General features: G+C 32.9%; 1 protein-coding gene across 6 annotated transcripts in view; it reads left to right on the top strand.

Annotated features, from left to right (window-relative positions):
- The window catches only part of LOC131942253 (electroneutral sodium bicarbonate exchanger 1), a 110,907-nt gene extending 98,546 nt beyond the window's left edge, over window positions 1-12,361 (top strand). For 5 of the 6 annotated variants that reach the window (XM_059302009.1, XM_059302011.1, XM_059302010.1 and 2 more), the window contains 12 exons: window positions 32-216; window positions 1,290-1,475; window positions 1,977-2,206; window positions 2,486-2,599; window positions 3,180-3,344; window positions 4,495-4,673; window positions 5,121-5,262; window positions 5,845-6,021; window positions 6,833-6,991; window positions 7,444-7,544; window positions 10,334-10,456; window positions 11,468-12,361. In XM_059302009.1, the coding sequence (XP_059157992.1) occupies window positions 32-216; window positions 1,290-1,475; window positions 1,977-2,206; window positions 2,486-2,599; window positions 3,180-3,344; window positions 4,495-4,673; window positions 5,121-5,262; window positions 5,845-6,021; window positions 6,833-6,991; window positions 7,444-7,544; window positions 10,334-10,456; window positions 11,468-11,654 (1,948 nt within the window). In that variant the 3' untranslated portion in view covers window positions 11,655-12,361. The remainder of the gene's footprint in view (window positions 1-31; window positions 217-1,289; window positions 1,476-1,976; window positions 2,207-2,485; window positions 2,600-3,179; window positions 3,345-4,494; window positions 4,674-5,120; window positions 5,263-5,844; window positions 6,022-6,832; window positions 6,992-7,443; window positions 7,545-10,333; window positions 10,457-11,467) is intronic. The other variant, XM_059302013.1, reaches the window with a different exon arrangement.
- The last annotated feature ends 1,326 nt before the right edge of the window (window positions 12,362-13,687 follow it).

Genomic DNA, 13,687 nt, shown 5'->3' with positions numbered 1-13,687 from the left:
AGAACCATAATCTTGTTTTGTTTATTTCCAGGGAACAAGAGCTAGATTTCCTCCCCTTTAGAGCTTGGATAGGTCTGTGGACAGCTTTCCTTCTCATGCTTATCGTGGCCTTTGACCTCTCAGCCTTGGTGCGGTACATCACCAGGTTCACAGAGGAAAGCTTTGCCAGTCTCATCGCTGTCATCTTCATTGTGGAGGCTTTCACTAAGCTCATTGGTAAGTCCTGAGGTCTGTGTATGGTGTTTGCTTTATGTTACTGTATGTGTTGGCATGTACTGCAGTCTTTGTATGGTGCTTCCTTTATGTTACTGTATAGTATGCATTACCTCAATATGTGTATGGTGCACCTTTTATATAACATTGCTGTATGGTAAAGACAAAGAGTTGCTGGTTGTGTAAGTTGGACGGTACACAATGTATTTAACTATAAGATTTGAACTGACATGGCTGTAGTGCTTTTCTCTTGGAAGTTTATCTGAGTCAACATTGTACAGGGGGTTGGCGTGGTCGAGTCGGTAAAGCTCATGGTTGCTAAACCGAAAAGTCTCGAGTTCGAACCCTCGGGCAGATGAGGCTTGTTAGCTGGGGACAGCTACTCTTCTAGGAGAGAGAATTCCAAAATCAAACAACTGCTGCCTTGTAGCTTGTTCTTGGTTGGACAAAGGCTGTGGAAGCAAATCCAAAAAGAAAAGCAGGCTGAAATCGGAGTCAATGGCCTCAATGGCGCATAACCAGTTGACACGTACCGCTTAATTGTGTTGGAGGCGCGGTCGAGTCGGCAAAAAGCTCATGGTTGATAAATTTGAACAAAGTCTCGAGTTCAAACCCACTGGCAGATAAATCTCGAACCCCTTCAACACTAATAATTAAGAACGAAGAAGAAGAAGAAGAACATTGTACATTGGTAGAGCAGACAGTTACTCATCTGAAAGGTTTGAGTTCAGTTCCTGGGCTCAACTTTGTGTTCCCAAGTCTTCACAGATCTTCTGTTCATGTTCTAGCTAAGATGCCGGGCTTAAGGCAACAACAAAATCATTTCAGTTTAAACATGAACTCTGTGATTATAGTACATACAGTGGGATGCATTCTTTGCAAAATATTATTGTATTATTATTGCACACTCCCAGAATTAAATTTTTGGTTATGTATGTAAAAGTAAAGAAGATGTATGTTTCACCAATCAATATTATTTGTGCTATATGTTATATAGTATTTTCAACATGAATAAATATAGAGAAAATATACTTTAAAAAATGTCTATTTTAAAATATTCTATTTTTTAATCACAGAGGTTCTCAAAGATGCCCCAGTGAACTTTGACCCAGACGCCATCTTGAACTACACCTGCACCTGTCTAGCACCCAACAGCTCTGAGATTGAGGTCAACATCAGCATGATTGACTTTACCAACTCTTCCAGCATCAAGGATACCATCCTACACTACCTCATTCTGGATGATACTCAGAATATAACATGTAAGCAGAGCTCTTATGTCGAGAATTTTAAAAGTATCAGTGATGTATCTGTAAACAACACATAAGAAAACCCACAACAAATTATAATGTTATTCTTATACTAACCCATATGGATTAATGTACATAAATATTATTTCTAATAACTGCATAGTCAACCCACCGAGTAACAAGATTGTATATCTAAATTACTGCTAGCTATTCTTTTCACAGTGATACATTAAACTTAACAGTTATACTACTTTTCCCCCTTGCTAGCTGAAATGTTAACTCTAGCACTACTTTTCCCCAGTGAGCAATGATACATTTCACTGACATATTAATTTTAGCACTACTTTTCCACAGTGGGCAATGATACATTTCTCTGACATATTAATTTTAGCACTACTTTTCCACAGTGGGCAATGATACATTTAACTGAAATGTTTATTCTAGCACTACTTTTCCACAGTGGGCAATGATACATTTAACTGAAATGTTTATTCTAGCACTACTTTTCCACAGTGGGCAATGATACATTTGACTTCTCCAACCTAAGTATTGCTAACATCAACTGGAGTGCCGTCCCAGTCAGCAACTGCTCACACTTTGGGGGAGTTCCAATCACCGTGGGCTGCAAGACACCCCACTTCATCCCTGATGCCTTCTTCCTGTCTGTTCTCTTGTTCCTGGGAACTTTCATGATCGCCTCCTCGCTGACCAATGCAAAGACCAGTGCCTTCTTCCCTACCTTTGTGAGTTAGTTGTTCAATTTATTGTCTAGATATGTTTACTATTCTGCCACATATTTTAGGCCTCACATTTAACAATAAAATCTACAACACACTTGATTTTCACTTTGATGCACAATTCAGCTTGATATAATTAACTTAAGCCCTATTATTATAAAAATAATAATATTTATACTATAACTGAAAAACAACAACAAAGTATCAATGTATTTTAAGTAATTGCTGCATTTATAATTAAGTTATTTTAAAATAATTTTCACACATTTTATTTTCTGGCTACAGGTGCGTCAAACTTTGAGTGACTTTGCTGTTCTCATCGCCATCATTGCTATGGTAACCACAGACATTCTCATTGGCATTCCCACACCCAAACTGTTGGTGCCTACAAAGTTCCAGGTATGAAGTTTTAAATTTATCTGGTATAGTTTACATTATTTGAGTCAGCACCCATTCTAAATGGCAGTGAATTACATCACCATAAAGCAACAATAATAGACATGTAAATTATCTGACCAGCTAGCTTTACAAAAATTAAACTTCCTGCCTTTACAGTTGCTGTTTGTCTGTAGCGTTGTGACCTGAGGGCATTGGAATGTTTAATATTGTTTTTTGTACCACGATGCCTGATTAAACAACCTCTTGTCATGTTCATAACACAATCGCCTAAGTCATGTTTTCTTGTTTTGAGAAAACTGGAAAAAACAGAATCACTTTAAGTATTACTTCTGCTATGTCACAATGGTACAATTTTAAAAAAAAACAAGTTTTCTGATTGGGTCATGACTTAAGCGATTTGCCATATAATAGAATAATGTGTAAACATTGTATTTCAACTATTAACTTAAAACCCCAAAAAAATGACTTAGGCGATTGTGTTATGACTGTGACATTATGTAATACATATCCTATGATATACATCTGAGCTATTTAACAAGCCAATTCATGAATTCTCGAATCAAAACATTTTCTTTTTCAGCCAACCAGAGATGACCGTGGCTGGTTCATCAATCCAATCAGTGACAAGAACCCATTCTGGCTGATCTTTGCTGCCATCTTGCCTGCCCTGCTGGCTGTCATCCTCATCTTCATGGACCAACAGATCACAGCCGTCATTGTCAACAGGAAGGAGAATAAGCTGAAGGTGAGGACATTAAGTTAAAACTAGAAGTTAAAACTGCCACTAGAAAACAAAACTCTATACAAGTGTAATTTCCTGAATAGTTTACTACAGTAAAGATTTGAAAACTAAGCAATGGGGGAGTGGGGGATTCCACAAGAGCATAATGCAAAATGTTAAATAGAAGAGAAATGTCAAGAAAGAACAAAACATGGGGAGAAATATAAAAAAAAAACCAAGCATAAAGGAGGTATTCCATAAGAGTACAATGCAAAATATTTTAATTGAGGAGAAATGTAAAAAAAAAAAAATCATGGTGGGGGGGGGGGTGGGAGGTTTTCCATAAGAGCACTATGCAAATGTCTTTAAAAAAAAACACTGGAAACATAGCAAAACATTACATCTTACATGAAAAAATACAATTTTTACATAGCCATTTGTGTTTCTATTTTCTGTTTCCCCTATATGTTTTTTTACTATTTGCTGAGACAAAGTGCTTACACAATATGCTGATTGTAAACTATCAAAACTTAATTGTAAACTATCAAAACTTAATTGTAAACTATCAAAACCTGATTGTAAATTATCAAAACCTGATTGTAAATTATCAAAAGCTGATTGTAAATTATCAAAAGTGGATTGTAAAATATCAAAACCTGATTGTAAACTACCCAAAGCTGATTGTAAACTATCAAAAGCTTATTGTAAACTTATCAAAAGCTGATTATAAACTATCAAAATCTGAAAACTATCAAAAGCTGAATGTAAAATATCAAAAGCTGATTGTAAATATCAAAACCTGCTAGTAAACTGTCCAAAGCTGATTGTAAACTATCAAAACCTGATTGTAAATTATCAAAAGCTGATTATAAACTATCAAAAGCTGGTTGTAAACTATCAAAAGCTGATTGTAAATTATCAAAACCAGATTGTAAATTATCAAAAGTGGATTGTAAACTATCAAAAGCTGATTGTTATCAAAACCTGATTGTAAACTGACAAAACCTGATGGTAAATTGTCCAAAGCTGATTGTGTTGTCTGAACCTGATTGTAAAATATCAAAAGCAGATTGTAAAATATCAAAAGCTGATTGTGTCATCTCAACCTGATAGTAAAATATCAAAACCTGATTGTAAACTATCAATACCTGATTGTGTTGTCTCTGGTCTACAGAAAGGATCTGGCTACCACCTGGACATGTTTGTTGTGGCTATCTGTATCGCCATCTGCTCCCTGCTGGGGCTACCCTGGTATGTGGCTGCTACTGTGTCTGCTCTGGCCCATGTCATGAGCTTGAAGAAGGAATCTGAGTGTACAGCACCAGGGGAGAGACCCACCTTCCTAGGTGTCAGGTGAGTCTTTGAGTCTTTATATAGAAACAAGGGAGGTAACTGTTGTTGCAAGATCTTCATGCACTCCAAGTCAAAAAGTGAATTGCAGCATAAACTACATTTTATTGCAGTTTTTTTATGTAAAGATGTACTCCTGAAGTATTTAATTCAAAGCTCTCTCATGCAAAACCAAATCATCTTTTAAATTATATGTAAATTTAAAAATGAAATAGTAATGGCTGAAACAAGAAACAGTGCAATCTATTAAACATGTTTTATTATTTAATTTTTATGACTACTCTTTAATAGATAAGGTAAACCGAAATACTTACATTAAAGTCAATTCAACTAGAGTAGTCTTTCATTAAAATGAATAATATATATATTTTTATTTTTTTAGAGTATTCATCTTTACCTGATAAATTAACAAGGATCCTTATTATAATCTCATACAATTTTCACCTCCAGAGAACAAAGAGTTACAGCTCTGTTGGTTGGTCTACTCAGTGGAACCTCTGTGTTGTTTACACATGTGCTTCAGTTCATTCCAATGGCTGTCTTGTATGGCGTCTTCCTCTATATGGGTGTGGCTGCTCTCAAAGGCATGCAGGTCTGTGCTTAATTTAACTCTGGAACACTATGAACTGGAATCATTTTAATTATTTATTTTAATTATTTCATTTCTTTATATTTTCAGTAGACATTTTAAAATTATTACACTAAGTTTTTAAGCTTTAATTGATTGTATTACGTTACATTTAATTACTTAAAAAATAATTAATTACAATTTTCCAGTTAATAGAAGAAAATAACAAAACTGTTTTTGCTAGAATTTTTACTGTAACACTAAAAATTTAAACCTAGCCTTGCAACTTACAGCAAAATCTAGTGGAAAAATACTGGATGGACTATTTTTTGGCCTCCAAGAATTTTTATTAGAACAAAATTATAGGGTTGGAATTAATTTCATATCCAAACCATGTTTTACATTTATCACTCTTATTACAATTACCAAATGTTTTCCTATTCAATTCAATTGAGTTTCATATGTTTTAAATGTTTAACCTGTGGATGTCCTAACATCTAACCCAATGTTTTTCTCTACAGTTCATTGACAGACTGCTGCTGTTCTATAATTTAAATGTTTAACCTGTCGATGTCCTAACATCTAACCCAATGTTTTCCTCTACAGTTCATTGACAGACTGCTGCTGTTCTTTAAGCCAGCTAAGTACCAACCAGACTACATCTACCTGCGCCACGTCCCCATCAAGCGTGTCCACATCTTCACCGTCATCCAGATCATCTGTCTGGCCGTCCTGTGGGTCATCAAGTCCGTCAAGTCAGTCTCAATCATCTTCCCCATCATGGTGAGTTGAAAACCCTATGCATGTTTTTAGCTAAATAATTTGATTCTTAAAACAAAGTGCTCTCAAAATTAGCTTAACTATCTTATTCTTTAAAAAATTACTCAAAAATGAGTTGATTCTTAGAGAACTACACTCAAAATTAATTTAATTATCTGATTCTTAAAAAAGTACACACTCTACCAGATGGTTTATGTGGCAAGTGAAGTAAAATTCATCTATTTCTCTGCTTTGATAGATGAAGGAAAAATGTGCTGAACACTATGTTCAGCTGTCTTTACTTGCCCCACTTTAGAGAGATATTTTTTTGTTTGATTCAACAGTTGTCAGCTCAACTGCTCACCTACTGTGTCCTATCATCAGTGTCTTGCTGTATAGAAATATTCTACTCTAAATCACTGTAAAATAATATAGACATAATATATTAATGTATGTAAAGTAAAAATATAAAGTATATTAAAAAATATTTTTAAATAGTTGGGCTATGCTAATTTATCTTTCCTACTTCACTCCAACCTCAACACCTATTTTTTTGTTTTGTGCAGTAACTTACAAACCAGGAAGTACAATAATGCTGGAAATGATGCATGATTCCAATTTTCTTTACAAATCTTATCACTTCACTAAAAAAATATGACAACCAGCTAAACTCATTTTAAAAACAAAGTAACAAGCTTAACAATGGTTTATTTTGAATCTACCACTTGTACTGTACTGTATATATGATTTCAATGAATCCTTAAGTAGGCTACATCTGTTCCAGTTAGTATTTCATGGAACACCAATCTATTTTGGCTGTTTATCTGACATCCAGGTGCTGGGAACCTGCTTTGTACGTAAGGCCATGGACTACATCTTCACCCAGAGGGAGCTGAAGTGGCTGGATGACCTGATGCCTGAAGCCACGAGGAAGGAGAAGGAAGATGAGAGGAAGAAGAAGCTTCAGGAGCTGCAGACTGTCCCTGATGATGAGGTACATGTGTATGTCAGTGTGTGTGGCGCTGAGCAATTTCCCCTCTAAGGGGGAAAAGCTACTGAGCAAAATGTATTTTCTGTGTGTGCTCTTCTAAGTCTTATTCAATGATTTATTTATTTTACAAAATCAATGCACTGCAGCTCGAAACTGCTGCGCAACAGCGCAGCTTAGAGGGAGCATTGGTGCTGAGTTATCTAAATAAAGATGGAATAGGTTTAAAGCCTTATGTACAAACTGCTAAAAGTATCTACTTGCAACGTTTATAATGTTAGGTACCCATTAGAGCTGGGTGGGCTCAGGGATGTTCTACTGACTAGTGTTCTACCACAAGTCCAAACCATACTATTATAATAACATACACAAAATCATGTTATTTCCCATGTTTAATTTCTACTTATCTATCCTGCTGAGCAATTATTTTACTTTGATATTTTTTTTCAAATGTTTAGGATGATGCTCTGATTCATGAAGAAAACTATGACAAGCTCATGGAGATCAGGATAGACAGACTTGGAGATAACAGACTTACAAACAGACATTCTGGTGTTAGGTATGTACCAAGTCTCTACACACACTAAACTTATTACATGGTAGCTGAACATAAAAAATAACCTTATGCCATTTTAGAAAGCACATGTAGATTAAATAAATCAAAAATAAAAATAAGTATATTTTACTGAAACATTTATGTCTATTTTAAAATCTCTCAAATTAAAAAAAAATAGATCTATGTATCAGTCAGTTATTACATTTTAGTGCATAGTATACCACACTTACATTAATTATAGAAAATTACTACTCTAGCTTACTAATAACTGCTAAATTGCTTTTTACCTTACGCTGGTCTGGGCTTACATTACCTGCTTACCCTACAGCTGTTAAATAGTTACCTGGCTTACATAATACATGGCTTAATTATACTTTTATTTATCAAACCTTGATGACATAATTTTTTGCCACAAATTCTATCTTACATCCTTTTTAAAACGTCTTTTTATCTCCTAGTTTTTTTTAAATTTACTAAGCTTTTTAAAATAATAATTGTATTAATTACATCAGTTTTTAATATTTATAACATTATAAAATACAAGCACTATATCATTTTATACAGTTTCTAAGTTATATAGACATTTTATATAAGATTATATCTCCTACGACAATGTATTTTATTTATACTAAACCTTTAATAAGAATATCCATATCCTTTACTAAACTTTTTAACTTTGTTTAACAATAGTAACGTCTGGTCTTGGAATGAAAGAAATTTTGTACTAGACTAAAGGCTTGGGGGGTGGGGGAGATTGCATGTTGGGTGTTGTTACTGGACATGTCTCGATAAGTTAAATTAACCTCCAACATTAACATGTTTGGTGCTTTTTCATATAAAAAAGGTGGAGGAGGGGTGGAAAGGGAAGAGGGTGAATCCATTCAGAGTCATCTGGAGTAGAGAATAAAACATCCACTGTCAATTTTACATCAGTGTCCATTTCTTTTCAAAACTTTTACTTTTACTTCAATATTTTCCAATTTTAAATGCAAAGGTTCAAAAAAATTTTAATTATTTTAAGAGCTTATACTTTATCTGTTTCTCTTTCAAATTCTTTTTTTTTTCTTGAAAATATATTTGCATACACATTTTTCTACCATAAATTTTGAAAATAATCTGCTTAAGAGCATCAGGGTTGAACTGTGATTTAGTCACATTTGTCATAGTCTAGATCAATACAGTGACATGTGTTCTATACACATAAATTTATCACTCATTTGTAGCATTTCTGGCACTTGTTCCATGTATTTAAAACATTATGGCACTTATTCCATGTTACACATTTATATTGCTTGTATCACAGTGATAGATGTATCACTTCTGGCACATGTCCCATTAAGTATGGCACTTATTTGGTTAGCACAGTATATTAAACTACCATCTCTTTATTTAGTCCCACATTGAAATCAATGCTCATGAAGTAAGAGTTTGCAATGATTATAATACTAAGTAAACCCGTAGCATAATATTAATATTGTGGTTGGGTTAGGCTACTAATAAGATATGTATATTCCTAGGTTGAGATACTAACAAAACAAAATTCCCTTCATAGAGACATTAAACAATGGCTATGGGTGTAGAGTATCAACTGTGCTGAGTATTTGAAATATTTATGGTGTTTATTGACCTAAGTTTATTGGATGCCAATCTCCATTTCTATAATGGTGTTACTGCATTCTGTCACTATCTTGTTTCTGAGCTTAATTTCCACTCTACTCAAAAAAATCAACTTCAAGCTCTCCTCTGCATTTCAAGACTTTTAAGATATGCCAATACATTTTATTGCTGCTTCTACTATATAAAACTACGATGATTGAAGTTGAATCTTACATCAGATAAAATAGTGTGTGGTATTTAAACGTGAATAAAAGTACATTAGTTTACTTAGTTTTTGAGGTTTCATCTATTGATTACCATCTCATTATGTGACTTGCCAGAGTAGCATAAGAAACTATGGAATTGTTGGAGGTTGCCACTTTGGTTTTTCTTTTCTTGTTCATGATTTTATATCATTGAATTAGCTTACAGTTTCTGACATACTGAACTTTGCCTGTTGGATATCATTCATCTGATCACTTGAACACCTAATTATTTCATTTGGTATTATTTATCTACCATTTCATGAAATGGAAATGTTAATGTACATGGATTATTTCTTTATAAATAATGATTTGTGCCAATTTATACTAAAGTTTTAGAAAAAAATATGTATTTTAAACATCTTCAATAGCAAGGTTTATTTGTTTGTCCCTTGCACTTTCAAGTTCTGATCTCTCTACTTTAGGTGAATATGTTCCAATGTTATCCATTTTTTTTTATCCCTAGTCAATATATTCATTTGCTGGACTAGTCAATATTTTTTTAATGGACTACTCTAATTCTTTAATCCAAGTCAACATGTTCATTTGGTGGACTGCTGTAGGGTTTAATACTTTAATTCAAGTCAATATTTTCATTTACTGGACGAGTCCATATTTTCAATTAATGGGTCACTGTAAAGTTTAATTCTTTAATCCAAGTCAATATTTTCATTTGGTGGGATGCAGCCAAATCTTAACCCTAGTCCATATTTATAGTCAGTATATTCAGACACTCTGAGCCTTATTTATGGTGGAACCAGGCTGATGTTATACACTAGCCGCTGGTGTAAACGTCGTAGTTAAAAAAGTTGCTTCCCCTTTCTCTGCTGAATTCCTGGTTCTACTACCCATAACAGAACCACACTGGTGCCAGCTCATCAGGACAGGCTGGCTAAGGTATTAGTGACCTAACTGTTTATGTAATTAAAACAGACGTGGATCCCTTGATACCGATAGAGTCAACATTAGTGAGGAAGTGGCCCGCACTGGGATTTGGATGCAGATTAGGAGAGACTCCAAGAGTGCTTTGGCTGATGTTGAGGACTTCCAGAATAGGTGGGTCTAGTTAACGATAGGTGGGTTTAGTCCCAATAGGTGAGTCTAGTTTACAAAGAACACAAAAAAAATCATAACTGATTTTTGGAAAGAAATATTTTTTTTACGTTGTGTGTGTGTGTGCTGTCGATTTGATTTCAATCTTTGGAAATCATTTATCATTTTTTAATTCTAATTAGATCCCTTAGTTGACCTAGCCCTAACCAACACCCTTTTTGCTTGTAATTTTTATTTTATTTTTGCATTCTCTCCAATTTGACAAATTTTGCATTTTTTCTTCACAAACTTACTTGTGTTGTTTTTACAGCATTTTGAAAAAAGCAAATTATTAACAGCTGCTAAATTAATGCATTTTAACATAATATTTTAACTTACTCTAAGAATTTTTAGTGCTACTATGCAGATTTAAAGAAAAAATAAAAATAAGAAATAATCTACAATAAAAAACAGATTTATTAATAATAATTAATTAAGTTTGTCTAAGGTTCAAATAAACTGAATAGAAAATTGACAATTAGTGTCTCATCTGTTTGTGAATGGCTAGCTAGAATTACGGGCATGCTTGGTTTGTTTAGATTCTTACATTTGACACTATGTGCACAGCTATTGCATGCTTAGACACACAATAAACATGCTATTTACACAACAGTTGTGTTAGTTGAACAAACTTGCATAGAATTTTTGCTAATTTAAATCCTTTTTTTGTTTTTCTCCAAAATAATATTATTCAAAAATTCAATGTCATAATGTTGACATTTTTTTCTGAAAAAAGGTTCAAATATTTGTTATACTATTCTAATTAATTGCATAGAAATTACTGTGAATAAAAGACAATATTACCATCCACAGATAACATTACTTTTCTAGGCATGCAGTAGATTTTCTGATATTTACCATCTTGTTGTTATAAATTTAGCTATTTTTAAAAATAAATCTACTTTCTTTAAGAAGGAAATGCCTATTTACTAGGTTTTAAAAATTTAATGATTGTTTAAATTCTTGTTTATCCAGTCGTCACAAGAAGAAGCGCCATGAAAAATCTAACGGCAGAGACTACAAATCCTCCAACAAAGATAAAGAGAGCGAAGAGACCACACCCCTCCATGATGAGAAGAATGACAGCCCACCTACAAACAGAAACGGTGGGGCGCCACCAACTTTTTACATGGGAGAAGAAGAAGAAGATCACAAAGTCTAGCACCAGAGTTAGGAGATTCCAGTTAAATCTATCAGCTTATTCAAACTGTATAACCGTTGGGTTATATTTTTTTTCGCAGCTCCTATTAAAATTATCTGCCCTTTGTAAGGAAGACAACAAGCAACTACTAGATCTGTTGCGCCAGTTGGCCTTAAGTAGGTAACTAGTCAAAAAACCTTCAGTCAGGAGCTACCTAATTCACAAGTCGGAAATGTTCGATTGTAATTTTATGAACAAACAATAGGTGTTGTTTAAATAAAAATTATTATTGAAAGCTGTTCAATGAAAAAAATTGAATGCATTTATTTACCAAGGGACCAATTTTGATATTTTTAAAAAAAGAGTCACTTCAGTTTATTTACATTATTTAAAATCAATGTTGATTACATACATTTAATTAGTTAGATTTTAATTCCTATTTAAAAATACATATTAGAGGATATTTTATGGTAAAAGTGTATGTTATTATATCATTTGCTTTGGTTTATATTTAAGCTACATCTAATTGGTGTAAATATTATTTCAGACATTTTTATGATTTTAACTATTGCATACAAGAATATTGTATTTCTAATTTAGATATACCTAGAAGAGGATGATTTTGTTGTATTAAAAACTATTATATAATTTTGATAAATGGCTATTTTGTTAGTGGTTATAAATATATATCAGCAAGTTAGGAATCTCATTTTATAAGATTTTGGAGATTTTTAAAAATAGTTGAATTAAGGTTGTAAATGTGATCAAATTATTTTTTTATATTTAATTTTACGTATACATAATCATGGTGTATTTCTACTCCATAATTTGTAACATAATTCACTTTCTAGAAAACAATACATTTTCATACAGACATTTTAAAAATATAAATCACATGCAATTAATAATAGTTTGAGTCAGATCCTAAATTTTGTCATTTTAGAGCTAGTAAAAAAAAAACATTTTCATGAATCTATAGATAAAACACAACTTGTAAAATCTGTAATTAAAACTTGGACTGGATGTTTATCTTTGAGTGCCTTAACAAAATGTTTGATACTTTTGCATTTAAGCGAGGCCAGAGCCCCTTTGAGCCCACTGTGTATGTAATAAAACATCATAACCTAGAATTTTTTTAATGTAAAAGACAGGTTTTTTTTCTCATAGCAAGTGCTTTGTTGGTTGTCAGTGTCAGTTAAAGACAAGAATGAATGTCATTGACAAACCATAAATTAATGTGAGTCACTGACACTCACATCAGTGAATGTCAGTGGCAGACAAATACTGCCATCCTATATCTGAATTTCAGGCTAAATTTTATAAACAGAATTATTTTATTTTCTACTTTATGTTTTTTTACTTTTGTTTGTCATAACATCGTCTGTGAAATAATTATCATAGTAACTTTGTATTTTAGAACACATTTTCTATCATTTTAAAAACTCTTCTGTTGTTTTAAATGGAAATAATGAGGTGTTAATTTGTTACTTGTCTATTTATAGCCATGTAGTGTCAATCTAAGCTGCAGTAAGGTGGTGCCCCCAGTTTACAAAAGTACTGGCCCTTGATACTTACATTACCCAGCTGCTGATTGGTTCCTTTTAAAATCAAAGGGAAACAACTGTGTCCTGTAAATATGTTTTCTTGTAAGATAATAATTTAACCAGGAAACTTAGCTCAGTGATGTAAATAAATTTTTTTTTTATTTAAATGTAAATGCTGATATTGTATAATGCTTGTGTACATTCTTTGGGTCTTACCTAGCAAAATCAGAATAATTTTCCAGTATATAGTCTAGAATATTAAATGGATTATATAGTTTTTGTATTAGAAAAACATTTTCAGTATGATAATGACGTGCTGTATTGAGAGCAATGATGTTTGAGGGAGTTACTCCGGTCTTCCTTGAATGTGTTTAGTCAATTTTCTTAGTGTACAATTTTGTACATATCAGCTTGAGAATATTTAAACAGATTTTGATTTTATAGATCTTAAATGTAGTTGAAAATAGTTATTTTAGTTCAAAATCAGAACACTCCATTTAAACTTTTTTA

The sequence above is a fragment of the Physella acuta genome, unplaced genomic scaffold (genome assembly GCF_028476545.2).
Source record: "Physella acuta isolate Inbredline_101_S28 unplaced genomic scaffold, ASM2847654v3 ptg000397l, whole genome shotgun sequence".
Lineage (NCBI taxonomy): Eukaryota > Metazoa > Mollusca > Gastropoda > Physidae > Physella > Physella acuta.
Note: the sequence above shows the minus strand (reverse complement) of the source record. Positions and strands in the feature narration are given on the sequence as shown.